This window comes from Oryzias latipes, chromosome 6 (assembly GCF_002234675.1).
Source record: "Oryzias latipes chromosome 6, ASM223467v1".
Taxonomy (NCBI): domain Eukaryota; kingdom Metazoa; phylum Chordata; class Actinopteri; order Beloniformes; family Adrianichthyidae; genus Oryzias; species Oryzias latipes.
The window spans coordinates 31347852-31375804 of NC_019864.2; the positions used below are offsets into that span (position 1 = coordinate 31347852).

Below are 27953 nucleotides of genomic sequence, written 5' to 3' on the forward strand. Positions count from 1 at the left end.
TCCTTCCAGAACCAGATAAAGTCAGAAACCTCTCTGTTACTGAGATCACCACTTCCTCTATATCTCTGAACTGGACCGAACCATTAGGAAACAGTTCCTTCTATAGAGTACAATGGACAAATGGATCATCTACTCTAAATAAAAGTGTGTTTGATAAGACCACGACTATATCTAACCTAACTGCTGGTGAAAATTATGACATAACGGTCACAGCTGTGGCAGCAGATGATCAAACCGAGGGAGAGAGTGTTTCTACTGTCAAATATACAAGTAAGTTAACATGGAAAACTATGGTAGGAATAATTCCAGTTAGTTTTTTCTTCATCTGCTTTGACTTGTTTGTGTAAAACAAAGGCTTACGATTGGCAATTGGTCTAAACCAATCAAGCTTTGAAAATGTCATTATTATCAGTCATGGACAGAAATATGACATAAGTATGCTGTATTATCTAAAACAGGCCAGACTTGTTTTTTTTTGTGACGTTGAAGAGAAACAGACCATTTTAGTGTATAGGATAGTTTTAATCTTTATGACTCCTCTTCCTTCCAGAACCAGATAAAGTCAGAAACCTCTCTGTTACTGAGATCACCATTTCCTCTATATCTCTGAACTGGACCGAACCATTAGGAAACAGTTCCTTCTATAGAGTACAATGGAAAAATGGATCATCTACTCTTAATACAAGTGTGTTTGAAAAGACCACGACTATATCTAACCTAACTGCTGGTGTCAGGTATGGGATAAATGTCACAGCTGTGGCAGCAGACAATCAAACCGAGGGAGAGAGTGTTTCTACTGTCATATATACAAGTAAGTTAACATGGAAACCACTTTAACCTTCCTGAGAGATGTCTGCTACAAAATACCCCAAATTAGTCTTTAACCTATGTGGAAAACTGTCGAAACTTGTCCTCTACTTGAACCCAATGAACTATTATTGCAATTTAACTGCCAAAATACTTCAAATACATGCCTAGTTTTAAAAAAAACTTGCAAAACAAAATGCTAATTTTATCTGCTAAAAATGGTTACATTGTCATGAAAATGACATGAATGGTCTCTACACCTATGAAACCTAAAAGAAATGTGTGAAAGGTCAAGGAAACAATGGGAATTGGCTTTCAATACTTGTTTTGGAGGAATATGATTTTATTTACAGTATATACAGCATACTGAGATGGATAGATGGATTGATTAATGGACGGACAGTTGGATAGGTTGATTGATAGTTGGATATATTTGGATAAAGGGAAGGTAGTTGTTCTACCGGCTAGTGTTTAAAGGTAAAACTATGGTAGGAATAATTCCGGCTAGTTTTTTCTTCATCTGCTTTGACTCGTTTGTGTGCAACAAAGGCTTACGATTGGCAATTGGTCTAAACCAATCAAGCTTTGAAAATTTCAGTATTATCAGTCATGGACAGAAATATGACATTAGGAACCAGACTTGGAGGTTTTTTTGTGACGTTGAAGAGAACAGACCATTTTAGTGTATAGGATAGTTTTAATCTTTATGACTCCTCTTCCTTCCAGAACCAGATAAAGTCAGAAACCTCTCTGTTACTGAGATCACCACTTCCTCTATATCTCTGAACTGGACCGAACCATTAGGAAACAGTTCCTTCTATAGAGTACAATGGAAAAATGGATCATCTACTCTTAATACAAGTGTGTTTGAAAAGACCATGACTATATCTAACCTAACTGCTGGTGTCAGGTATGGGATAAATGTCACAGCTGTGGCAGCAGACAATCAAACCGAGGGAGAGAGTGTTTCTACTGTCATATATACAAGTAAGTTAACATGGAAACCACTTTAACCTTCCTGAGAGATGTCTGCTACAAAATACCCCAAACTAGTCTTTAACCTATGTAGAAAACTGTCGAAATTTGTCCTCTACTTGAACCCAGTGAACTATTATTGCAATTTAACTGCCAAAATACTTCAAATACATGCCTAGTTTTAAAAAAACTTGCAAAAAAAATGCTCATTTTATCTGCTAAAAATGGTTACATTGTCATGAAAATGACATGAATGGTCTTTACACCTATGAAACCTAAAAGAAATGTGTGAAAGGTCAAGGAAACTATGGACATTTGCTTAAAATACTCGTTTTGGAGGAATATGATTTTATATACACTATATACAGCATACTGAGATGGATAGATGGATTTATTAATGGACGGACAGTTGGATAGGTTGATTGATAGTTGGATATATTTGGATAAAGGGAAGGTAGTTGTTCTACCGGCTAGTGTTTAAAGGTAAAACTATGGTAGGAATAATTCCAGCTAGTTTTTTCTTCATCTGCTTTGACTCGTTTGTGTAAAACAAAGGTTTACGATTGGCAATTGGTGTAAACCAATCAAGCTTTGAAATTTCAGTATTATCAGTCATGGACAGAAATATGACATTAGGAACCAGACTTGGTTGTTTTTTGTGACGTTGAAGAGAAACAGACCATTTTAGTGTATAGGATAGTTTTAATCTTTATGACTCCTCTTCCTTCCAGAACCAGATAAAGTCAGAAACCTCTCTGTTACTGAGATCACCACTTCCTCTATATCTCTGAACTGGACCGAACCATTAGGAAACAGTTCCTTCTATAGAGTACAATGGAAAAATGGATCATCTACTCTTAATACAAGTGTGTTTGAAAAGACCACGACTATATCTAACCTAACTGCTGGTGTCAGGTATGGGATAAATGTCACAGCTGTGGCAGCAGACAATCAAACCGAGGGAGAGAGTGTTTCTACTGTCATATATACAAGTAAGTTAACATGGAAACCACTTTAACCTTCCTGAGAGATGTCTGCTACAAAATACCCCAAATTAGTCTTTAACCTATGTGGAAAACTGTCGAAACTTGTCCTCTACTTGAACCCAATGAACTATTATTGCAATTTAACTGCCAAAATACTTCAAATACATGCCTAGTTTTAAAAAAACTTGCAAAACAAAATGCTAATTTTATCTGCTAAAAATGGTTACATTGTCATGAAAATGACATGAATGGTCTCTACACCTATGAAACCTAAAAGAAATGTGTGAAAGGTCAAGGAAACAATGGGAATTGGCTTTCAATACTTGTTTTGGAGGAATATGATTTTATTTACAGTATATACAGCATACTGAGATGGATAGATGGATTGATTAATGGACGGACAGTTGGATAGGTTGATTGATAGTTGGATATATTTGGATAAAGGGAAGGTAGTTGTTCTACCGGCTAGTGTTTAAAGGTAAAACTATGGTAGGAATAATTCCGGCTAGTTTTTTCTTCATCTGCTTTGACTCGTTTGTGTGCAACAAAGGCTTACGATTGGCAATTGGTCTAAACCAATCAAGCTTTGAAATTTCAGTATTATCAGTCATGGACAGAAATATGACATTAGGAACCAGACTTGGAGGTTTTTTTGTGACGTTGAAGAGAACAGACCATTTTAGTGTATAGGATAGTTTTAATCTTTATGACTCCTCTTCCTTCCAGAACCAGATAAAGTCAGAAACCTCTCTGTTACTGAGATCACCACTTCCTCTATATCTCTGAACTGGACCGAACCAGTAGGAAACAGTTCCTTCTATAGAGTACAATGGAAAAATGCATCATCTACTCTTAATACAAGTGTGTTTGAAAAGACCACGACTATATCTAACCTAACTGCTGGTGTCAGGTATGGGATAAATGTCACAGCTGTGGCAGCAGACAATCAAACCGAGGGAGAGAGTGTTTCTACTGTCAAATATACAAGTAAGTTAACATGGAAACCACTTTAACCTTCCTGAGAGATGTCTGCTACAAAATACCCCAAATTAGTCTTTAACCTATGTGGAAAACTGTCGAAACTTGTCCTCTACTTGAACCCAATGAACTATTATTGCAATTTAACTGCCAAAATACTTCAAATACATGCCTAGTTTTAAAAAAATTTGCAAAAAAAATGCTAATTTTATCTGCTAAAAATGGTTACATTGTCATGAAAATGACATGAATGGTCTCTACACCTATGAAACCTAAAAGAAATGTGTGAAAGGTCAAGGAAACTATGGGAATTGGCTTTTCATACTTGTTTTGGAGGAATATGATTTTATTTACACTATATACAGCATATTGAGATGGATAGATGGATTTATTAATGGACGGACAGTTGGATAGGTTGATTGATAGTTGGATATATTTGGATAAAGGGAAGGTAGTTGTTCTACCGGCTAGTGTTTAAAGGTAAAACTATGGTAGGAATAATTCCAGCTAGTTTTTTCTTCATCTGCTTTGACTCGTTTGTGTAAAACAAAGGTTTACGATTGGCAATTGGTCTAAACCAATCAAGCTTTGAAATTTCAGTATTATCAGTCATGGACAGAAATATGACATTAGGAACCAGACTTGGTTGTTTTTTGTGACGTTGAAGAGAAACAGACCATTTTAGTGTATAGGATAGTTTTAATCTTTATGACTCCTCTTCCTTCCAGAACCAGATAAAGTCAGAAACCTCTCTGTTACTGAGATCACCACTTCCTCTATATCTCTGAACTGGACCGAACCAGTAGGAAACAGTTCCTTCTATAGAGTACAATGGACAAATGGATCATCTACTCTAAATAAAAGTGTGTTTGATAAGACCACGACTATATCTAACCTAACTGCTGGTGAAAATTATGACATAACGGTCACAGCTGTGGCAGCAGATGATCAAACCGAGGGAGAGAGTGTTTCTACTGTCAAATATACAAGTAAGTTAACATGGAAAACTATGGTAGGAATAATTCCAGTTAGTTTTTTCTTCATCTGCTTTGACTCGTTTGTGTAAAACAAAGGCTTACGATTGGCAATTGGTCTAAACCAATCAAGCTTTGAAAATGTCATTATTATCAGTCATGGACAGAAATATGACATAAGTATGCTGTATTATCTAAAACAGGCCAGACTTGTTTTTTTTTTGTGACGTTGAAGAGAAACAGACCATTTTAGTGTATAGGATAGTTTTAATCTTTATGACTCCTCTTCCTTCCAGAACCAGATAAAGTCAGAAACCTCTCTGTTACTGAGATCACCACTTCCTCTATATCTCTGAACTGGACCGAACCATTAGGAAACAGTTCCTTCTATAGAGTACAATGGACAAATGGATCATCTACTCTTAATACAAGTGTGTTTGAAAAGACCACGACTATATCTAACCTAACTGCTGGAGTCAGGTATGGCATAAATGTCACAGCTGTGGCAGCAGACAATCAAACCGAGGGAGAGAGTGTTTCTACTGTCATATATACAAGTAAGTTAACATGGAAACCACTTTAACCTTGCAGAGAGATGTCTGCTACAATTAACCTGGCTGTATTTTAAAACACAGTGACACAAATGAAAATAAAGAAAATCACATCTAAGAAAAAGATGCTTGCTCAATATGTCCTCACAATTAATCAGAATTAGAAATCAGTTTTCTATTTTTATCTGATTGACCATTTGTTTTTATTAATATAATAACCTAAGTATTTAACTTTTTTTTGGTGATTTACGTTTTGCGATAAAATGAACCAACCACCTAATTTTACCCACTACCCAACTAACAATAGGTATTGTCAAAAGGTGTGGTTGCAGATTACCAACCCGAAATAGAAAGTGAGGCTGTCTGCAGGGTTATTAATGACTTAATTGGTGAAAATTGTAAGTTTTCTGTCGTAGTTGGAAAGAAATGGACTCACTGCCCATCACAAAAGTTGTTGTATTTGCTCGAAAATTTTCATCAGTTCTCTCTTTTTTTATTTTTGAAAATGAATCACGCTAAAGCAAATCATCAGTATAAGTGAATAATTTCCAGTTATTTTAAGGTTAGTTCTTAAGTTTTTCACCTTCGCATTCTGGTGTCAAAGGAAACATTTTAGTCACGTATAGGAGCAACAGAGACTTCATTTTCAGATCATTTTGTTTTTTTGTTTTTTTCATAATTGTTGTTCCTGTTTTGTAGATCCAGGAATAATTCAGAATCTGATTTCATTTTTCAACACAACCTCAATCTCCTTGAACTGGACGGCCCCTCTGGGTCAGGTGTTCACTTACAAAGTGGAATGGTGTCGAGGTGGATGTCAGAATTCTTCGAGCATCTTTGTGAATAAGTCCTTTGCTACGCTGTCGGATCTGATTCCCGGCTCCTCCTACACCATTAATATCACTGCTGTCGCTAAAGACAATCACACTCTAGGAGAACCTTACACCAGCATTATTGTCACAAGTAAGTCAAGCCCTTATGGACAGCACCTCTCACAAATATGGAAATGTGACATCAAAGTTGGACTGTAAAAAGCACTTTCATTGTATTTGTCATTCATCACATATATATTTTTTCTTTCTGTTTTTAGAGCCTGATGTGGTTAAAAATCTCAGAATTTTTTCTGTTACAACCACATCTGTGTCACTATCGTGGGATAAACCGGAGGGCAGCGCCGACTCGTACATCGTCAGGTGGAATTCAACAAAAGAAATCTCCTCCAATAAAACAAACAACTTGTCCTTCAACATTACAAACTTAACTCCTGGAGTTCTGTACAACATTTCCGTGACGGCTGTGGCTGGAAATGAGGGGAATCAAGTTTTTAATAAAACCTTCACAAGTGGGTTCACAGTTTCAGAAAACCTTTCAAAATATTTGAAATCTAGCAATTGAAAGACATTTAAAGACATAATTATTTTTATTTGCTGTTTTTTGCTAAGCTTTTGCAGAAATAAACTTTACATTATTTTTTTAACTTCAAATTTCTGCAGCCACAACTTTTCTAGGGAAACATTCAAATCTTCATCTTCTCTTTTTAACCAAACAGGGCCAGAAAAACCTCAGAATATTTCCGTTACAGCCAGAGATACTCAGAGCCTAAACATCAGTTGGAGATTGGAGAGAGGAGAAGTGGAATATTTTGAGGTGAACATTTCAAACGCAGCGCTAAGTTACGCCTATTCCATCACAGCACCTGCTCTGAGAGCATATTTCATGGGTTTAAATCCTGGGAGACTCTATTACATCGTCGTGACTTCTGTTGTTGGAGACTTCAGGAGCCCGTCTGATAATTCTTCATTTGCCACTGGTGAGTTCAAATGTTCTTTTATGAGACGCTCATCTCCACGCCAATAATCCCTGAGAGCGAGAACAACCACCTCAGATGCTCAGTTCAAGGAAAGCTTTAGCAGTGACTTTCCAACCTTTCTTTGTTTTTGTTATGGGAGATGTTGGACTCTTTTATTGAAATTACATTTATTGCTTAACGTGATTTTGGCTTTTGCTGTTCATGTGTGAAGAACACATTACACATTCAAACATTATTCCTTTTTTAATGCAGCAGAAAGAGGCAGAAAAATCCAATCACACCAACCTGATTCCCCTTCCTAAATTCCAGATGAAAGGCTATGAATAAATGAACTGGAATGATGCAGACAAACAGTTATGGCAAATATTTCATGATGACTATAATTATTCATCATAAAAGGACAGCTCCCGCCTTCAGAGGCTGGTGTGTCAACTATAAATGTCTCCTCCTGAATGGTTTATAGAAACTTTCAATAGTCCTAATTTTAAACTAATACTTTTGTAATGTTTTTAGACATTTGAACAGTTCATGCAACCACTGAATATGACTGAAGATGCTGTTTAGTCTCCAAAACTTTAGGCAAGCCCATATGATAATAAACCCAGGACCGTGCTTTCACCTTGACTTTGGTTGTTGTGAGAATACACTATAATACACAATAGTCATCATAAACAAATAAACAAAGTTATTTGTTGTTTCTGGGGAAAATATTTAAATTGTAGAAGGATTAGAAATCAAATGAAAGTTCCACACAATTTGATGCATTTAAATCTCCTATAAAATCTTCTTATTGTGACCAATTTGTTTAGGAAGGAGCACCTAATTACAGTGGGGCAAAAACATATTCATTCAGCCACCAACTATTAAAGTTCTGTCACTTAAAAACATGAGAGAAGCCCGTAATCTATATCATAGATGAAACCTCAACTATGACAGACAAGATGAAAAAAAAATTGAAGATCATAGTGTCTGATTTTTAAAGAACTAATTTGTAAATTGTGTTGGAAAATAAGTATTTGGTCATCTACAAACAAGCAGAATTTCTGTCTCTCACAGTCCTGTAACTTCTTCTGTAGAGGATCCTCTGTCCTCCACTCCTTCCCTGTATTAATGTCACCTGTTTGAACTGGTCATCTATAGAAAGACACCTGTCCACAACCTCAGACAGTAACACTCTAAACTCCACTATGGAGACCAAAGAGCTGTCTGAGGACACCAGAAACCAGATTGTTGACCTGCACCAGGCTGGGAGACTGAATCTGCAACAGGTGAGCAGCTTGGAGTGGAGAAATCACCTGTGGGGACAATTATTAGGAAATGGAAGACATATGAGACCACTGAGAATCTCCCTCCATCTGGGGCTCCCCCCAAGATCTCACCCCGTGGGGTCAGAATGATCACAAGAACGGTGAGCAAAAATCCCAGAATCCCACGGGGGAACTAGTGAATGACCTGCAGAGAACGGGGACCAAAGTAACAAAGGCTACCATCAGTAACACACTACACCACCAGGGACTCAAACCCTGCAGGGCCAGACGTGTCCCCCTGCTAAAGCTGGTACAGGTGCAGGCCCGTCTGCAGTCTGCTAGAGAACATTTGGAGGATCCAGAAGAGGATTGGGAGAATGTCCTATGGTCAGATGAAACCAAAAATAGAACTTCTTAGTAAGAACTCTACTCGTCGTGTTTGGAGAAGAAAGAATGCTGAGCTGCATCCAAAGAACACCATAGCTACTGTAAAGCATGGGGGTGGACGCATCATGCTGTGGGGCTGTTTTTCAGCAAAGGGACCAGGACGACTGATGGGTGTAAAGGAAAGAATGAATGGGGCCATGAATGGTCAGATTTTGAGTGAAAACCTCCTTCCATCAGCACTGAAGATTAAACGTGGCTGGATCTTTCAACAGGACAACCATCCCAAACACTGTTGCCCGGGTAACAAAGGAGGGGCTTTATAAGAAGCATTGTCCTGGAGTGGCCTAGCCAGTCTTCAGATCTCAACCCCATAGAAAATCTTTGGAGGGAGTTGAAAGTCTGTGTTGCCCAGCAACAGAGCCAAAACATCACTGCTCTAGAGGAGATCTGCATGGAGGAATGGGCCAAAATACCAGCAATAGTTTGTGAAAACCTTGAGAAGACTGACAGAAAACGTTTACTGCTGTCATTGTCAACAAAGGATTGAGTTGAACATTTGTTATTGACCAAATACTTATTTTCCACCATACTTTACAAATAAATTCTATAAAAATCAGACAACTTTGAGGTTTACCTATGATGAAAATTACAGACCCCGCTCATCTTTTCAAGTGGGAGACCTTACAAAGTTGGTGGCTCACTGAATATTTTTCTGTCCCACTGTATGTTGGGCTGCACTGCAGTCTTTGTGCTGTACATGTGTATTTCAGTTGTCTGTCCGGATATAGGTTTTACAAAAAAAAAAGTAATTTCCCTCTGGATCAATAAAGTACTTTTGTTTTGTTTCAAAGAAAATGTCAGTGTGATATCTTCTATTTCTCTGATTTTTATCAAAAAACTTAAATGAATCAAAGGTTTTTTCACCACAAATGAAAACATGCTTTGTCAGCAGTTTAATGTGAGTCTGTTCCTCCTTTAGTTCCTGTCCCTCCGGTCTCCCTCATCATTGCTGACCGGACCAACTCCTCACTCATATTGAACTGGACCATCCCTGACCTCTTGAAAGGAGCTCCTGACATCAGTTTTCTCATCACATACAATGATACAACAACAGTCAGGGCTGAAGGCAACAGCAAAGAGCTGCAAATGCTCAAATCTGGAACACTCTACAACATAACTGTAGCAACTGTTGGACCCCAAAACCTCAGCAGCACAGCCATCCAGAACTCCTCCTACACCTGTACGTAAAAGTGCCTTCGGTCGTCCCAACACACAACAGGTTCCTAAGATTTACAAAGCTCCTCGTTTAACGTTTGAATGTCTTCTTTTGTCCAGTGCCCAACCCGGTGTTGAAGGTTGAAGTGAGACTTTTGTCTACGACTTCAGTAATGGTCAATTGGACGGAGCCACAAGATTTCCATGGGTACTATCAGTACTTGGTTCAAACATACAATCTCACAAATGCAGTTGTTAGTTTCAAAAAGGTCAACAGCACCAGCATCATCATAGAAAACCTGGAGCCAGGATCACAGTACTTCACCAATGTCACCACAATAGCTGCAGCAGGGAGTGAATCTCCTGCAGTGCAGACGTCCTTTCACACAAGTACGAGTGCCAAAACGTTATCAACATCTTCATGCAATAATAATACAAGCATTTTCATGCTCCCTTATTTCTGTGTTGACTTCAGAGCCCAAAGCAGTGACTGGACTCAGAAATGTTTCTGAGACAACGTCTATCCAGCTGACGTGGCAGCGGCAAAGTGATTTTAAAAGTTCCTACAAATACCTGGTGGAGGCTTACCAGGGCGCCGTGTTGGTTCAGAATAGAACAGTGGAGCAAGAGACATACAACTTCACTGAACTGAGTCCTGGAACCTTGTACAACTTTTTTGTGTCTGTTGTCGTAGACAAAGTCTTTTCTGAGAAGGAAACCATCAGCTCCCAAACAAGTATGTCTCATAAAGTTTCTTCGACTTGAATTTTACCTCCCAGTCACTCATACAAATGTGTTTCTGTTGAGTATTTTTTCAAATCCTTCTAAAGCTTTTCATGTGCATTGATCTTTTATTGATGTTGTTTTTTATTGTATTTTTTTGTGAGACTTCATGTTTGTCATTACGATCTCTATTTTTCTTCTAGTTCCTGAAAAGGTTCCCCACCTTACAGCGACAGGAACCACTACCAGCCTGAATGTGACGTGGACCGCGCCGAGAGGGCAGGTGTCCTCGTACTCCATCCGCCTGTTTAAGAACAACGTGTTGGTGTCAAATAAAACGGCGCCAAACAGCAGCACTTATGAGCTGTTTGAGGGTTTGGACCCTGGAGTGCTTTACCAAGTACAGCTGGTCACCATAAGTGGGCCGGTTCAGAGCAACTCCAGCACCGTTTCCAACGCCACCTGTGAGTTAGGTCTTTTGACAGGAGGGTATTCCAACACCACCTGCACTTTAACCATCTCTGTGTTCGTTCCTCTCCAGTCCCCACCCCTCCTGGCCCCATCACGGTGGTCAGTCAGACGGTTCGTTCCATCAACTTTACCTGGTCCCCCCCAAACAACATGAGCCAAGATCAGTACAACTTCACTGTGAGGGGCAATAACACCAATAACAACATCACTATCCAGAGGAGCTGGTTCCTGCTGGAGGGGCTACAGTCTGGAAGCCTTTATTTCATCTCAGTCATCACAGTTGGGGTGTTGGGGTACCAGAGCACTGTGCTAAACGCAAATAAATACTCCAGTGAGTGAACTCTGACCACACCGTGTGATGTTTCAGCTTAGGTTCTGGTGTTGTGTGAATCCTGACACCTTCATGGGGAGACGTTATCGTTAGAGTACCGAGTCTTTTTCTGTTTTAACGCCTGGCAGAAGCCTGTCGCTCAGCGTTTATGTGTAGCTAAAGAAGACCTCGCAGGAGCATCTTTTACCTCTCAAAGTGCTTCAAACTCGTTCTGCAGTCTTCATCAAGGGTTTCAGAGGTTTTGGTTAACCGCTTCCCTAGTCTTTTTCAGTTTTTCAGTTTTAGTTTGAAATGTAGTTAATGCTAAAAACTGGAATAAGAGCAGGAAACAGAAAACCTCCAGACTAGACCAAAGATCTTCAGGAAACATCACAACACAGTTTTTTAGGTTTAAAGGATCGTGTTTGTTGGAAAAACTACCAGAGAATCTGCAATCTGAAATACCAGTTCAGTGTGTTATTTAGCCTGAACATATCAAAGGAAAGTAGTTTAACTAACCAGGAAACAAACAACAGAAGAGTTCAGAGTGGCCCCTCCCTCCTAACGTTCCAAACAGGAAGTGGCTCCTAGAAGCCAAAATCCTATAGAGAAAAAAAACAGCTGTTATTCTATTTTTCAGAAGGAACATTCTGGATCTTATGCCTTTTTTTATCATCTACTCGGTAATCCTTTTTTTATGATATTTTTTCTGTATTTCAAGTTAATCAAGTTATAAACTGACCAATCAGATGCTCCAATAAAAGTAGGAAGAGCCTGCTGGCCCCCACGTCCAACATTCCAACAGACAGATTTCGTGTAGCCTACTTTTATTTTATACTTGGGACTGTGGCTGTACAGCTCTGGGCCTGAAAGGTAGAAAAGTGTGATGAAATAAATGTCTTAATTGCCTTTTTTTTCATAGTTTTTGAATTAGTCCTCAACTTTTAGGTCTTTAGTTAAGTGACATATTTCTTGTGTTTTTAAGTACTTAAGAAGAAGCTGTCCATCAGTCTGTACACACACACCTGTGCTGGGTCAAGGTTGTCATTTTAGGATAAACTATCAAAATAAAATACTATAACTAAATTAATTAATGGACTACATTGCAAAAGGCATGTATTAATTACAAGCTACTACTTTGAACTATGGGTGAAAAAATATTCCATATCTCTCCGTAACACTGACGTGAAGAATTTATCACTTTTTTGTCGTCCTACAATCTCTGACATTAAAGACCTTCATTCCTCCATGTGTGTCTTCTTCCAGAGCCGTACAGCATTTCCAATCTGACGCGGACTCAAATCACCACAGACTCTGTCGACCTCCGATGGGACCAGCTGGAGAGCAAACCCTACTATTCTTACAACGTGCAAGCCTTCAATTCTTCCTATTCAGAGATCTTTAGCTCAAATAACAGCACCACTTACGCAACGGTCTACGGTCTTCAGTCTGGAACCACATATACCTTCAATGTCACAACGGCAGTACCAGACGGCACGCGCTCAGAGCCCAGCATGGTGTCATACTCCACGCGTACGTGTCAGCTTTGGGGGATGTCTGCATGATGTTGTCTGTTCATAACAGGTCTTCTTTGTTGTTCTAGGGCCGTTTGCTGTTTCTGGTTTAGGGGCACTAACCTTAAATACAACTTCTATTTCCCTCAACTGGACACAACCCAGTCAGTACAAAAGTTACTACATGTACATTGTGAAGACCATCTGGGCCGGTGGTATCACAAATATCACTGTTCAGAATGAAAGCGCTGTAATCTCCGCCCTCATCCCGGGAACCAACTACTCCTTCTGTGTCACTGTCATCTTACCGGACTCCACTGAGGGGAAGGAGATCTGCACACATCAGTACACTAGTAAGTCTTCTTCCTTTGTCTTGGTTTCATTTCTTAAGGCAGAACTTCCTTTCACTGATGCTCTCCTGAACACCACCAGAACCTGAAAAGGCAAAGCCCAGTTCGGTCCAGAGCGACGGCTCCAACTCGTCGATTTTAGTGACTTGGACTTTTCCTTCTGGAAATGTGGAGATGTACAGGCTGACTCTGAACAGCACAGGTTCTGGGTATAACGACACAAAGAAGCTGAACTCCAACACCACCTCATTCAGCTTTGAGGGTCTGAAAGCGGGAACGCTCTACACCGCCCGGTTGACCACATGCACTGGACCCTTTTGTGAGGACTCGGACTACGTTACCAATGCAACCTGTAAGTACAGCCCTTTATCCAAGCGCTCATGGAAACACTGATCATTTTCATTTCGATCCAACTTCTGCCAGAACTAAAGCTGCAGGTTAAGTCAGACTTAAGGTTTATATTCTTGATTTACAGGAAGGTGTTGACCTTTAAGTTTGGGTTTCTTATATCTGTTACGAACAAACTGGACAAAAAAAATCTGAAAACCTGCTTCTTAGTGAAAAGCAAAAGAGAAGCGATGTCAGGGCAGGATTTACATTTTATCACAGTAAAATACCAGATCAGGTATTTGGGTGATTGTATGCAGTGGGCATTCGTGGTTTAAGGTGGTATGAATTACTATGAAGGGCGTTAAAGACCCACTTTGATGAAAATGGTGTTTTTAACGTGTTCCTGTAGCATTTTTCTGATGATGGAGGACATTTGTAAAGAAAATTAATCTTAAATTCCAATTGTTGTGAATCAGGAGCAGACGAAAATATGCTGTTTGAAAAAGATTGTAGTAAAGACGTTGAAAATATGCTGGGCGGAGCCACAAGCTCCCTGCTCCGCCCCCATTTTGATGCATTCACCTGCAGACAAATAGATCCATGAAGGTCTTTGTTTTCCTGGAATCTGGATCTAAATGGATATGAAATTGCTGCCCTTTTTGTTGCAGCGCTAATGTTAGATTGGGGATGGGGGGAGGGCCGTAAACTAGTGGGAGAGACTGTAGACAGATGGATAATGGGAAATGAACACAGGTTTACTCTGCACTAACAACTCAGAGGTGAATTAATTATAAAGTCTGCCGTTCTGCAGAAACTATGTCCTAAAAAACATCACAGGTTATTAGATTTTGGCTAAAAACGGCATCATCATCATTAAAAGACCACCAGGAACGCGTTGGAAACAGATCAGAAGATGATCAGAGTGGGACGGAAGTAGAAGTCAATTTGGTTTGTAGCAGAGTTTGGCTGCACTTGGCAGACATTTTCTGATTTTTATTTATTTTGTTGAAACATGGATCTGGTATTAGCCGCTGTGGCGCGTTCAGAATGCCGTTTTGAATTATCAGTGAGCTTGTTGAATTCATTGTTGTGCTTTGTGTCTGTTTTAGTCCCCAACCCCCCTGGGCCCATTAAGATCCTGAACCAGACCACCAGCTCCATTCAGGTGGAATGGGGAGAAGCTCCTCTCATGTCGTCTGGATTTGACTACAAACTTCTGATTTACCCGACAGGAAATATCACTGTAGTCCCTTCTCACAACACCAGTTTTACTTTTACACCTCTACTGTCCGGGACTCCGTACAACATCTCTGTGAAAACTGTGGGGCCCATGGGTCTGGAGAGTGGAAGTGTTTTCAGGACCGGGGTCAGCACAAGTGAGGCTTTTACTTTGCGTCGACACTTTCAGCATGCATTTATCTGCCTGCAGCATAACCTGCATGTCTGTCTGGACCCATCAGGACCACATGTGGTGCAGAGTCTTCAGGCTTCTCCACAGGAAACGAGCATCACAGTCAGCTGGGACCGGCCCCTTGAATACAAGCAAACATACTACTACAATGTCTCCTGGAGAACAGGGACATCAGAGCAATATACCATCAGCAAGTTGGAGAATATCAACATCCCCGCCCTGGTGCCAGGCACTCTGTACATCCTCAGTGTGACAACAGAGACTGCTGATGGGACGCAGGCCGCCCCAATTACCACCCAGACATGGACAAGTAGGATTTATGCCTCCATGTTTTCCTCAGATTTGTGAGTCTCATCTCCATAAAATAAACACCTTTTTGGCGTTTGCTCCGGTTGTTTCAGGCGTGAGCCGTGTGACGAATTTGATGTGTGTCGGACCAAACCGGACCAACGCCGAGATCTGGCTGTCCTGGAAAAAAGCCGCTGGCCTGAGCACCGCCGTTATCATCCAAGTAGACAATCAAAACTACACTGTGCCTTCAAACAGCTGCAGTTCAGAGGAATGGTGTAACTACACCGTTTCCAACCTAAAATACTACACTGAGTATCGCGTGGATGTGTGGACCCAGAGCTCAGGACAGTATAGTCCCTCTGTTGTCAGGGACTGCATCACGGGCATCACAGGTCAGAGTTCAATCCTTCACTCCCACAAATCTTTCTTTGCTGATCAGTTTAGCAGAACCTTTTTGAAATCTCCATCCTTCATCCAGGAATGTACTCCCACCGAAAAGCAGATACATACCGGATTTTTCTGCTTATCAAGCATTCAAATCTTCAAATCGTTTTGTCTTTGAAATGTTATCTTCCGTGACAGAAATACTGGTATTGCATCATAATAAACAGTAGATGGACTCCTGGATTCATCAGAGGTTCCTGCTAAATGGATTTGGTTTCATCTGTGTTTTTCCACTATTTTTGGCCAAAATAGACACTGATGTTAGGTTTCTAACCTGGTTCCATCAGTTCTCACCAAACTTTGGAACTTTCTCACTCTGATTGGCTGTTGAGTCTCCTGTCAGTTAGCTTGTGGGGGGGCTCTTCTGGATAGAACCAACATTCTGTAATGCGTTCTGTGTAAGAAAAAGTTTAGATTCTTCAAAATGCCACAGACAGCGTTGTTCCGCTGTATCGTGGTTCATCTTTTAGTTTTGCGAATTCATTTCAGTTCACTTTTAACAGTGCAATGTCTTCTGCGTCCTGATTGGCTGGTGACCTTGTCAATCAATCTCTTCTGTGGCGTGTCTCCTGTTCAGAATGTGTTCAGTTTGTCAATTCAACCTCAATGATTTTTGTTTTCATTCTATAATCCTGGGCGTATTTTCCTATGAAGGTTTGAACTTTGAGTTTAAACAAGAGAAAGAGTGAAAATGTCTGAAGAAAGAGTAGAAACTGTAGTGAGGAGTTTTACTGCCTTAAACATCCGGAAAACTACTTTGCGGATTTCACCACGGCGGGTTTTTTAGAGCGCAACTCCTGCGATAAATGAGGAAACACCGTGTTTTATTTAGTTCTGATATTTTCCCCCTGAAGCATTTTATGATTCACATTATCCTACAGAGCTGCAGGAGTTTTGCATTTTTTCTAAAATAATTATCCAAACAAAAGTTTTTGTCATAAAGTTGTCGTGATCTGTGAGTAGAAACAACAGTCCTCGTTTCTGGAAGACGATGCTCAAAGACGTCCATCCATCCGACTTTCCTGATGAAAAGGATTTGATTCCATTTTCTGTGCTGTTTTCCCAAAGAACCTGTCATTCCCCCAAACTACGCATCCATGGCTAATGTGTCTGCTACCGACTACCACAAGTTCACCATTGTGGTTTCCGGGGATCTGTTAAACAAATCTTCCGGACCGATCACTCACGTCGGGGTTCTGCTGACCCAAAGCATCGCAGGTTTGGTCCTTGCAGACGTTTGTCCCTGTGTCTGTGATGCCGCTCGGCCCCACCTTTTGTTTCTGCTGCTGTTTCTCAGAGGGAAACGCTTGTCATAAAGCGTTTCTGACAAAAACGTACAACGACTGGAAAAGTGGCTCTTTGGAGGCGTACCTGACTGCCGTCCAAACTCCCGTCACCGGGACGCGCTCCGCCAGCAGCCTGATCATCGACGTAGGGACGTCGGCCAAGTGGGAAAACTATGTCAACGGTGAACTGGAAGAAGGTCAAACCTATCGGTACGCACTCCTGCAACGCCATCAGTTGGATGTTTGATGGCAAAGAGTTCGGTACAGAGAATCCCTGTGATATGATATAAAACCCAGAATGGTTTGAAGCACCTTACAGGACATTTTTTACGCGACTTAACCTCTGCGTCTACTGAAGGTCAAACACTGACAGTTTTAGCAGAAGCTATAGCGTTGGAGATGAAAACGTGTCTCCAGCTCGCCGTTCTTCACACATGACCTCTCACCCTGCAGATACGCCATCGCACTTTTCACGAGTCTTCAGCTGAATGCCAGCCGTGTGGACGTCGTCAACTCTATTGTCACGATCACAAATTTTTATCCTTCGATCGTACTTCCAAAAAACTCAGGTGCGCCTTCACACCAACGTTTGTCATTTCAAACAGGAGTTTGTCTTTGAGGCTGAAACCTTTTGTGCTTCCTAGACTCAGTTTTGGTGGCTATAGCTGTTGGAGCAGCGCTTGGAATCTTGGGATTGCTCCTCCTCATCCTCATTGGCTACAATATCTACAGGAAAAGGTTTGTGAAACCTGTAACAAAAAAGGTGTTAAATTAAGCCCCGCCCCTAAAGTTGCCTCCTGTGCTTCACAGAAGGTCGTCAGTTAAAGAAACGCCACAGATCCAGATTCATTCAATGAGGTATTTGACTCGTTCCAGCGCCCTGCACGCATCAATGAGGCGCTGCGTTTTTTTAACACGGCTTCTCTGTTGTTTTTCAGAGCCAAAGTGTAAGTATGAATCCTCCACATCACGTTTCTATGAAGGTCCAGAATGCTCTGAAGTTCTTCCCAACATCCTCTGAGTAGAAGTGCAGCAGTGAGAGTGGAGGACTTTGAGGCGTACTATCAGAAGCAGAAAGCCGACTCCAACTGCGGCTTCGCTGAGGAGTTTGAGGTAAAACACGAGCTCGGGGCTCAAATCTGGTCAGTTTGCCTTAAGTTCAGGTTTCCAAACAGGATTTTATCCAGAGAATGGAAAAAAGGGAATTCCAAATCAAAGTCCTGGTGTGTTTATGAAGTTGCTGCTGGTATTTCTGCTCACGTCTGGAACTTCTGTTATGCTCTTCAGGACCTGAAGGTGGTTGGAACGAGTCAGGCTAAAGTCCACGCGCTGAATCCGTCTAACAAACCCAAGAACCGCTACAACAATGTTCTTCCCTGTGAGTCACCAATCGGAGCTCGTTTCTGCCGCGCGGCGCTTCTTCTCACGCTCCTGTTTGCACTTCAGATGATTCCTCCAGAGTCAAACTTTCCATCATCCATGGAGATCCGTGCGACGATTACATCAATGCCAACTACATGCCGGTGCGTACGCATGCCCTCTCTCCAGCATCGTTTGATTCAGCAAACCTTCGTCTTCGTTGGCCGTCTGACATGTCGTGTGATGAGCAGGGCTACCAGTCCAAGAAGGAGTTCATCGCAGCTCAGGGTCCTTTGCCCGGGACGGTCAACGACTTCTGGAGGATGATCTGGGAGAAGAACGTGCGGACCATGGTCATGCTGACGCGCTGCAACGAGCAGGGACGCGTGAGTTTCAGGACATAAGCCCCCCACACTCATTTAAAACCATTCAACTCTCCAAAAGAGCTTCAAGGATTCCAACAGGTTTCCGCTCCCCACTGCCCTGCACACCTCTGTCCTGTTATCAAACCAGCAGCACATCAGCTACATGCTTTTTATTGGAATGACTGCGTTAGGATTAGAATAACAAACGGATGATGTCATGACGACCTTTCTCCCTCAGGTGAAATGTGAGCAGTACTGGGCTTCAGGTGTCAAATCCTGCGGCGACATCATTGTGAAAACCACCTCTGACATAATCCTGGACGACTGGACTATCAAGGACTTTAACATTAAAAACGTAAGCTTTAAAAAAAACACCTGCATGACATTACATTCCCATTAGCTCCTCCCACTGATGCTTTCTCCGAGTGTTGGAGGGCAGCACACGCTGGCTGTGATGTCATCAGTGGTGCGTTTTCGTTTGATTCTTTGCTGGACATATTTTAGGGGCAGCAGGAGAAAAACCCTTCAGATGGTGGGGGGTGTGGCAGAAAAACCTCGGCTCTTTGTGGGCGGGGCTTTAGGTTACCTTTATATTCAGACGATTCGCTGAATAAAGATTTCATTCATTTCATTGGATTTTGGAAGTGGTGACAACGTATCACTGCCCCCCCCCCCCCCCCCCTCGATTACAAGATAACTAGATGTTTTGCTTCTGTGTTCAAGTTCCCCACCCCCCACTTCACACACACAACCAACTCCAGTGCAGTTTTCTCTGGTCCCCTTCCTTTTTTTTTTTAACTTGTCCTGTCCAACAGCTGGGCAGACAGATGAGAGCTGAGGGCCTCTTGTGTTGGACATATTTTACTTTAACAAGAAGGGTTATTCATCTTCAGACAAACCAAAGGTATGTCTGAATAAACCCCTTTTGGAATTGAGGCCAAACTTTATTAATGTCAACCATGATTGAAAATCTTTGGTGTTGGACCGGACGGAAAAGGAAAGAAGGGAAGAAGAGAGAGGGGGGGGGGGTAGGAGGGTGATAATAGGAGGGGAGGGGGGGTAAGACAATGAAGCAGCATAAAGCAACAAGTTTACTGGTTGTTTATCATTACGGTAAGGTTCAAATGTAGTACAAAAAGGGCGGGGCCTGTCCACACACACTCAAATGTTATAAACACACCTGCTAGCTGCAAAAATGTCCACGTCAACATGTACACAAAACAGATAGTGTTCACGAACTCATACCTATGCCTTTAAACCAACTAGTGTGAAATCTTTCATTCAATCACGCAAACTATTAGTGCAAAGGTGAGCTAACACCTGTGATCAGGTGAGTGTTCATGTTCTTCTAAAATGGATGGTGGAATGTGAAAAGAAGGAGGGAGAGTGCCCAGCTATCCCCACACCCAGACCCCCGCCGCAGCAGCAGCGGCAGCCGGAATCCCCCCAACGCCACACGGCAGCAGGCAGGGGACAACCGCCCCCCGGGCGACCAAGACCGCCACCCAGGCCAGGGCCAGCAGGACCGCCGCGAGGCCCCCAGAGCCAGAGAGCCGCACAAGCCCAACCAGGAGAGCAGCCCCCCCCCCTGCGCCGGGAGAGCCCAACGCAGGGCCCCACCCGAGAAGGGTGCCCACAGCCCCAGACGAGCACCCCATCACCACCCAGGAGTTCTGGGCATCCCCCCACCCCAACTCCAGGTACAAGCCAGGACCCCCCAAGGGAGACCCGCCCCGCACTCCAGGCAGCCACCCACCCGGCCCACGGTTGGTCCAGGGAGGAGCAAGGCAGGGGCCAGCCTCCCCCGCCCAGGAGGGGAGCAGCCCGGGGAAAAGGGGGGCCCACAAGGGGTGTTATAAACATGGCCCGACCAGGCTCGGCCACAGTTGGAAATTTGGCGTGGCCCAGCACTCAGGGGCAAGGACTAGAACCCATCCCCCAGGGACACGAAGACCCCCGGCTCAGGTGTAATGGAACAGATGGGACAGATGGTCCTAGGTCCCACCTTCCTTGCAAAATGTGTGTGTGTATGTGTGTACGTTGGAATGTATTTTTTGAGGGGGGAGGGGTGTGTGTACTAAGGGGGGTGCAGTTAAAATTGGCTGGTAGGGCACTGAGGGGACATCTCCTGATTACTCACAGTGATGTCCCCTCACCCTCCCCACCAAGGGGCCCTAAAGGTGCGATTAAAATTGGCGGGTAGGGTGCTAGGAGGACATTTGCTGCTTGCTGGCAGTGATGTCCAAGCACCCCCCCTACCAAGGGCCCTACATGTCTAAGGTGCAAATAAAACCGAAAGAGGGGGGGCCCATTCCATACGGCAACCATTGGAGGGGGACCACTGCCAAGTAGCTCCCCCCCCAAGGCGCATCGCAGGTTAAACCCCCCACCCCCTCACCCTAATATGAGGTTATATGAGGAAGGGGGTAAGTTGGGTCCCCTTCCTTGATGTCATGCAAGTACCTAGACTGGCCACAAGAGGGGGGGGGGGGGTAGCTCTGAAAAACTTGCCCTAGGCCCCGCCTCTACTGTTACTAAGAAGTACGTAGAGAAAGCGCCAGACACCACGGACGGTTCTCGTATGAGGACGCCGCCTAGACATGATTTTTTTTTTTTTTTTTTTTTTTTTTTTTTCTTAACTTGTCCTGTCCAACAGCTAGGCAAACAGATGAGAGCTGAGGGCCTCTTGTGTTGGACATATTTTATTTTAACAAGAGGGGTTATTCATCTTCAGACAAACCAAAGGTATGTCTGAATAAACCCCTTTTGTAATTGAGGCCAAAATTTATTAATTTCAATCATGTTTGAAAATCTTTGGTGTTGGACCGGACGGAAAAGGAAAGAGGGGAAGAAGAGGGAGGGATGTCAGAGGGGGGGGGGGGGGGGGGGGGTAGGAGGGTGATAATAGGAGGGGAAGGGGGGTAAGACCATGAAGCAGCATAGAGCAGACAGGTTTACTGGTTGTTTATCGTTACGGTACGGTTCAAATGTAGTACAAAAAGGGCGGGGCCTGTTCACACACACTCAAATATTATCAACACACCTGCTAGCCGCAAAAATGTCCACATGTCAACATGCACACAAAACAGATAGTGTTCACGAACGCATACCTATGCCTTTAAACCAACTAGTGTGAAATCTTTCATTCATTCAATCATGCAAACTATTAGTGCAAAGGTGAGCTAACACCTGTGCTCAGGTGAGTGTTTATGTTCTTCTAAAATGGATGGTGGAATGTGAAAAGAAGGAGGAGGAGCGCCCAGCCACCCCCACACCCATACCCCCGCCGCAGCAGCAGCGGCAGCCGGAATTCCCCCAACGCCACACGGGAACAGGCAGGGAACAACCGCCCCCCGGGCGACCAAGACCGCCACCCAGGCCAGGGCCAGCCGGACCGCCGCGAGGCCCCCAGAGCCAGAGAGCAGGGAGGCGCAGAGGGAAAGAGAGCGCCGCCCCAGCCCAGCCAGGAAAGCAGCCCCCCGCCGCGCCGGAAGAGCCCAACGCAGGGCCCCACCGGAGAGGGACGCCCACAGCCCCAGACGAGCACCCCACCACCACCCAGGAGTTCCGGGCATCCCCCCGCCCCGACCCCGGGTACGAGCCAGGACCCCCCAAGGGAGACCCGCTCCGCACTCCAGGCAGCCACCCACCCGGCCCACGGTTGGTCCAGGTAGGAGCAAGGCAGGGGCCCGCCGCCCCCGCCCAGGAGGGGGGAACCCCGGGGAAAAAAGGGCGGCCCACAAGGGATGTTATAAATATGGCCCGACCAGGCTCGGCCATGTTGGAAGTTTGGCGGGGCCCAGCGCCCAGGGGCAAGGACCAGGACCCACCCCCCAGGGACACGAACACCCCCGGCTCAGGTGTAATATGAACCCCCCCACCGTGCGGAGAGAGCACCGCCGGGCCCAGGGAGCCGGCAACCAAGGGACACGGCCGCCATAGCCAAGGGGCCCGCACCCCCCACCAGGGAAGGGGTAGGGGACAGATGGACCCAGGTCCCACCTTCCTTGTAAAATGTGTGTGCGTGTATGGGTGTTTGAGAGGGTGTTTGTGTGCATGTGTGTGTGTTTATGTTTGAATGTATATATTGAAGGGGGAGGGGTGTGTGTACTAAGGGGGGTGCAGTTAAAATTGGCGAGTAGGGCACTAAGGGGACATCTCCTGATTACTCACAGTGATGTCCCCTCACCCTCCACTCCAAGGGGCCCTAAATGTCTAAGGTGCGGTTAAAATTGGCTGGTAGGGTGCCAGGAGGACATCTGCTGCTTGCTTGCAGTGATGTCCAAGCACCCCACCTACCAAGGACCCTACATGTCTAAGGTGCAAATAAAACCGAAAGAGGGGGGGCCCACTCCATACGGCAACCATAGGAGGGGTGCCACTCCCAAGTAGCCCCCCCCCAAGGCGCATCGCAGGCTAGACCCCCCACCCCCTCACCCTAATATGAGGTTATATGAGGAAGGGGGTAAGTTGGGGACAGCTGGTAGACTGTCCCCCGGTGGTCAAACAGCCGTCCCCCAGCCCACCCCCAGCAAAGGGGCCAGGGCCACCCAGCCCAGGGGCCCACCCCCGGAGGCGCCGACACCCCAGGCCCGGCACCACCCACCCCACACAGAGAGAGAGGAGCCAGAAAGCGTCGCCCCCCCCCGGAGCAAGCCCAGGCCCCCACCCCCAGACGCCGGCCCTAGAAGAGCTCTGGTCAGGCCTCGACGGGACCGAGGAGGCCAACCGGCCGAGGCAACCACTGATTGCCTCAGCGGAGACCCCGACCCGCTAGCCCCCCCGACCCGTACTAATAATGGCCCCCCCCTCCCCCCCAGAACGCCCCCCCACAGGACAGGGCCGACAAGCCCCCCACCCCACCCCACCCCAGACCCCGCAGCCGAAGCGGGTGACACCCAGAGCGACCGGGGGCCCCGAGAGGGTTGTCCCGTCCCGTCCCAGAGCCAGGGAAGGGCCGATCCCAGCCCCAGGTGCAGATGGGCAGCCCATCCGGCAGGGTGGGGGGGGCCCAGAAAAACCTGGGTTTTTCCAAGAAAAACCCAGGGGTCCAAGAAAAAACCTGTTTGAGGTCTGTTTATTAGTTCTAACTGATGCATTGGGGTTGTGATATAATATTTTGATCCAATTGATGAATGCTTCTCCAAAACCAAACTTCTGGAGGGCAGCAATAAGGAACTTCCAATTAACTCTGTCAAAGGCTTTTTCAGCATCCAGCGATAGTACCGTCATTTCCTGGTTTTTAATGGTGGCAAAGTCTATTATATTAACTAGTCTACGGACATTATCATCCGAGTGTCTGCCTTTGATGAATCCAGTCTGGTCGAAGTGAATTATGTGAGGAGTGATTTTTTCTATTCTCTGTGCTAGTGCTTTGCAGATAATTTTTACATCTGCATTGATTAGAGAAATAGGGCGATAGCTTGAAGGACTAGTGGGATCTTTGTCTGGTTTTAGAAGAAGAATTATGTTGGCTGAGTTCATGTTAGGTGGCATTGATTGGCTCTCATTAATAGATGTGACAGTTTTATAAAATGTTGGTGCCAGTTGTTCCCAGAATTCTTTATAAAACTCAGCAGGAAAGCCGTCAGGCCCTGGTGCTTTACCATTGGGCATAAGTAACAGAGCTTCATGAAGTTCAGACGGCAAGAGCGGAGAATCTAAGTTTGTGATTTGATCCTCATTTAGCCTGGGTAGGTTTACATTATTAAGAAATGAGTCAATACTTTGCTCTGACGGATTGATCTGCGGTGTGTACAGGTTTTTATAAAAGTTTTCAAATGCGTTATTAATTTTGACCGGGTCATGAGTGATATTTCCTGTTTGGTCCGTAATAGAGGTGATTGATGATTTTTCTCTGTTAATTTTAAGCTGATTAGCCAGAAATTTGCCAGATTTATTAGAGTTTTCAAATCTTTCAAGTCGTAGCCTTTGTATTTGAAATTGTGTTTGTTTATTAATGATGTCATTTAACTGCAGCTTTAAATTTTTCAGATCTCTCAGAATGTGTTCCTGTGCAGAAGCAGCATAAGCAGTCTCCAGGGTTTTGATTTTATTTTCTAATTCTAATAAATCTGCTTTCTCTTTGCGTTTTTTGTGCGTTGAATAAGAAATGATTTTCCCTCTCATGACTGCCTTTGCTGTTTCCCAAAGAACGCACGGTGGGATGTCTGGAGTATTGTTGAAGTCTAAGAAGGTTGCCCACTCTTTTTTAAAGAATTCAAGAAATTCCTGGTCCTTTAACAGAGACGTATTAAACCTCCAGGTTGTACCAGAGGGTGTGGATTTTTCCCTAGAAATGTTTACAGAGACTGGTGCATGATCACTGATAATAATTGGATGGATATTGGAGCTTTGAATATTTTTTAAAAGAGAGTTACTGATTAATAAATAGTCTAAACGGGAGTGTGAATAGTGAACTGGAGAAAAAAAGGTGAACCCTTTAGTGTTTGGGTGACATGAGCGCCACGCGTCGCAGAGACCCAGATCATTCATGTACTGCTTTAGAATACTTGCAGATCGCCATGTACGCTGATTTGCTGCTGTGCTGAGTCTGTCAAGTTCAGGGTCCAAAACAAGGTTGAAGTCTCCTCCTATAATGATTGTGGAGTCAGAGTGAACTGAGAGTGAGGTGAAGAATCTGTGAAAGAAGGAAGAGTCGTCAACATTAGGACCATAAATACTCACTATACAAAAGTCCTTATTCTGAATGGATATATTAATGATTACAAATCTGCCTTCTGGGTCAGTAACTGTATCCTTATGAGTAAAATTAAGATTTTTATTAATTAAAACAGCAACTCCTCGTTGTTTGGAGTTGTAACTGGCAGAGTATATAACTGGAAATTGTAAGCAGCACATAAGGTGATCCAAAGAATTTGATAAATGGGTCTCCTGCAGTAGAGCTATATCTGCTTTTAGACCATCCAGGTGATTTAACACTTTCAGTCTCTTTGGCTCAGAGCCAAGTCCACGCACATTCCAGCTAACGATGTTAAGACTGTTCATAACTGCTCTGACTGAAAAGGTGTAAAGCTAAGTAGTGCTTGTGTACCAGTCCGTGTGCGCAGACATGATATTTTTGTTTGGGGCTCATCGGCTGGTGGATCTGCCGCTGTTCGCAGGTGAAAACCGCAGAGATGCGCGCCGTCCGTCACTTCCACTTCACCGCTTGGCCGGATCACGGCGTTCCAGAGACCACGGAGCTCCTCATCAGCTTCAGACATCTGGTCCGGGAGCACATGGACCAGTACTCCCAGCACTCCCCCACCGTGGTCCACTGCAGGTCTGATGGCGGAGCCCGTCACATTTCAGGAGGGTCTCATGAGGGTTTCGTGTCTCACCTCTGGTCTCCTCCCTCTTCTGCTCTCAGCGCTGGCGTGGGCCGCACCGGCACCTTCATCGCCATCGACCGGCTCATCTTCCAGATCGAAAGGGAAAACATTGTGGACATTTTTGGCATCGTCCATAACCTGCGAATGCACCGGCCCCTGATGGTGCAGACAGAGGTGGGAAGATCACACCTCTGCTCTGAAATGATGATGCTGTGTGTGTCTGTGGAGGTGGGGCTTATCGCAGCTCTCTGACTCTTGTGTTTGATGCAACTGCAGGATCAGTACGTCTTCTTGAACCAGTGCGCCTTGGACTTCATCCGATCCAGAACGGGGAACAATGTGGATCTAATCTACCAGAACACAGCAGCGCTCTCAATCTACGAGAATATTTCACCTAAAAAGAGGGGTTACTGAAAACTCCGCCCCTTTTTTCTAGTCTAAGCAACAAAAAAGCAAGCCAGCGTGCAAAGGGAGCGCTCTCAAGCTGCACTTCAGCTTCAAATGATCCCTTGTATTTATTTTTATAACTTTTTTTAAATTAATGTTTGTTACTTTAGTGTGTAGAAGCAAAAATGAACACAATCATGAACCAAAGACCTGCAGACGCTGCAGATCCTGCAGACGCTGCAGATCCTGCAGACGCTGTAGATGCTGCAGACCTTGGTAATGATGTGAAAGAGAGGAGGAGCTTTGATTGCACTACAGCTTTTAGGATTGGCAGGCCTCACACCTTTATGAGTTTGCTCTTGTTCGAACAAGGTGCTCACTGATCCTGGGATGAATTCAGCCTCACACCACTAGGTACATTATCGTGAGCAATGTATCGCAAATCGTATCGTATCCTGAGGTACCCATTGATTCCCAGCCCTAATTCAAAAGCTGCGACTCAAAGAATCCATCAATCAAGAATCCTGTGATGAATTCAGCCTCACACCACTAGGTGGAGCCCTTTCTCCCCACCCCAGAGACGATCGGGGCTGTAATGAAAGCTTTGCTCTCCAAAAGGAAAGCTAATGTGAATTGTGCAATGTGTTGAATGACTGTTTATTTCAGAAAGCACTGCGTTGTGAAAGATGCACTGGATGCATCTGATCTTCACGCTTCACTTTAAACTATGAAGAGGATGTTCTAGTGTTTTTATCTCTAGGCCAGTGATTTATTAAAAGGAACATTTTTCTGTTTCCTGGTTGGATTGTTGCACCTCAGGAACTGAATGAAGTTGGACTCTTTCCTAACACTGATGCTGTAAAAACTCTTTCCCCAGAGATCTGTGCAATTCTGTCTTTTTTAGTTTACTTTGATTCTTTTATGGCCTAATATTACTGTTTCATTCCTGCTTTACACCTGAAGCATTGAAGCATTCCTGCTCATTTCCTGTTAACAAACTGGATTTTATAGTTAGCAAATGTTTCCATTAGGTACGTTTTTCAAATGCTGCTGAGCTCCTGTTGTTTTTTATCCTATGCATTGAAAAAGCTGGAAGCATTTCTATTTTTAGGATGATTGATAGCAGAGAATGCGTTTGTACATATTTTTGAAAGGCTTGCCACATGCTTGCTGGTTCAGTGCAACAATGTAATGAGAGCTTGATTTACAAATGCTTTTCTTTTAATTCATTAAAGGAAAAGGGACAAAAGATATTATATTTTGTGATAAATATGGAATAAAGCACGCAGCTTTCATACGTTAAAGTTTCATCCTTTCAATTAAACAGTGCTTCTGAAACGTTCCTAAACATTTTCTGATTTAACGCAGCAAAGTGACGATAGAAGTGATGTTTAGACCACCATGAGACTCCACACCAATACAATGATCAAGAAAACCTGAAGGAAAAC

General features: G+C 43.8%; 1 protein-coding gene across 1 annotated transcript; it reads left to right on the forward strand.

The window, feature by feature from the left end:
• LOC101175537 (receptor-type tyrosine-protein phosphatase eta-like) lies at positions 1 to 27809 on the forward strand. Its single transcript, XM_023956168.1, has 35 exons — positions 1 to 270; positions 551 to 811; positions 1534 to 1794; positions 2514 to 2774; positions 3495 to 3755; positions 4475 to 4735; positions 5017 to 5277; positions 5971 to 6234; positions 6362 to 6613; positions 6821 to 7081; positions 9695 to 9955; positions 10051 to 10320; positions 10406 to 10666; positions 10857 to 11117; positions 11195 to 11455; positions 12701 to 12967; positions 13038 to 13301; positions 13381 to 13650; positions 14738 to 15004; positions 15089 to 15349; positions 15441 to 15722; positions 16843 to 16992; positions 17072 to 17270; positions 17514 to 17629; positions 17705 to 17798; positions 17871 to 17918; positions 17999 to 18007; positions 18086 to 18173; positions 18348 to 18438; positions 18507 to 18583; positions 18671 to 18805; positions 19023 to 19139; positions 25909 to 26069; positions 26157 to 26292; positions 26395 to 27809. The coding sequence occupies exons 3-35, from the start codon at positions 1686 to 1688 to the stop codon at positions 26530 to 26532; spliced, it is 6414 nt and encodes a 2137-aa protein (XP_023811936.1). The 5' UTR covers positions 1 to 270; positions 551 to 811; positions 1534 to 1685; the 3' UTR covers positions 26533 to 27809.
• The last annotated feature ends 144 nt before the right edge of the window (positions 27810 to 27953 follow it).

Bases quoted from the DNA above. Each gene is read 5' to 3' on its own strand.
- LOC101175537 (XM_023956168.1), top strand. From the start codon at position 1,686: ATGACTATATCTAACCTAACTGCTGGTGTCAGGTATGGGATAAATGTC. The intron at 10,667-10,856 runs GTATGTCTCATA...TTTTTCTTCTAG, and splicing joins AACCATCAGCTCCCAAACAA to TTCCTGAAAAGGTTCCCCAC. The intron at 11,456-12,700 runs GTGAGTGAACTC...GTCTTCTTCCAG, and splicing joins AAACGCAAATAAATACTCCA to AGCCGTACAGCATTTCCAAT.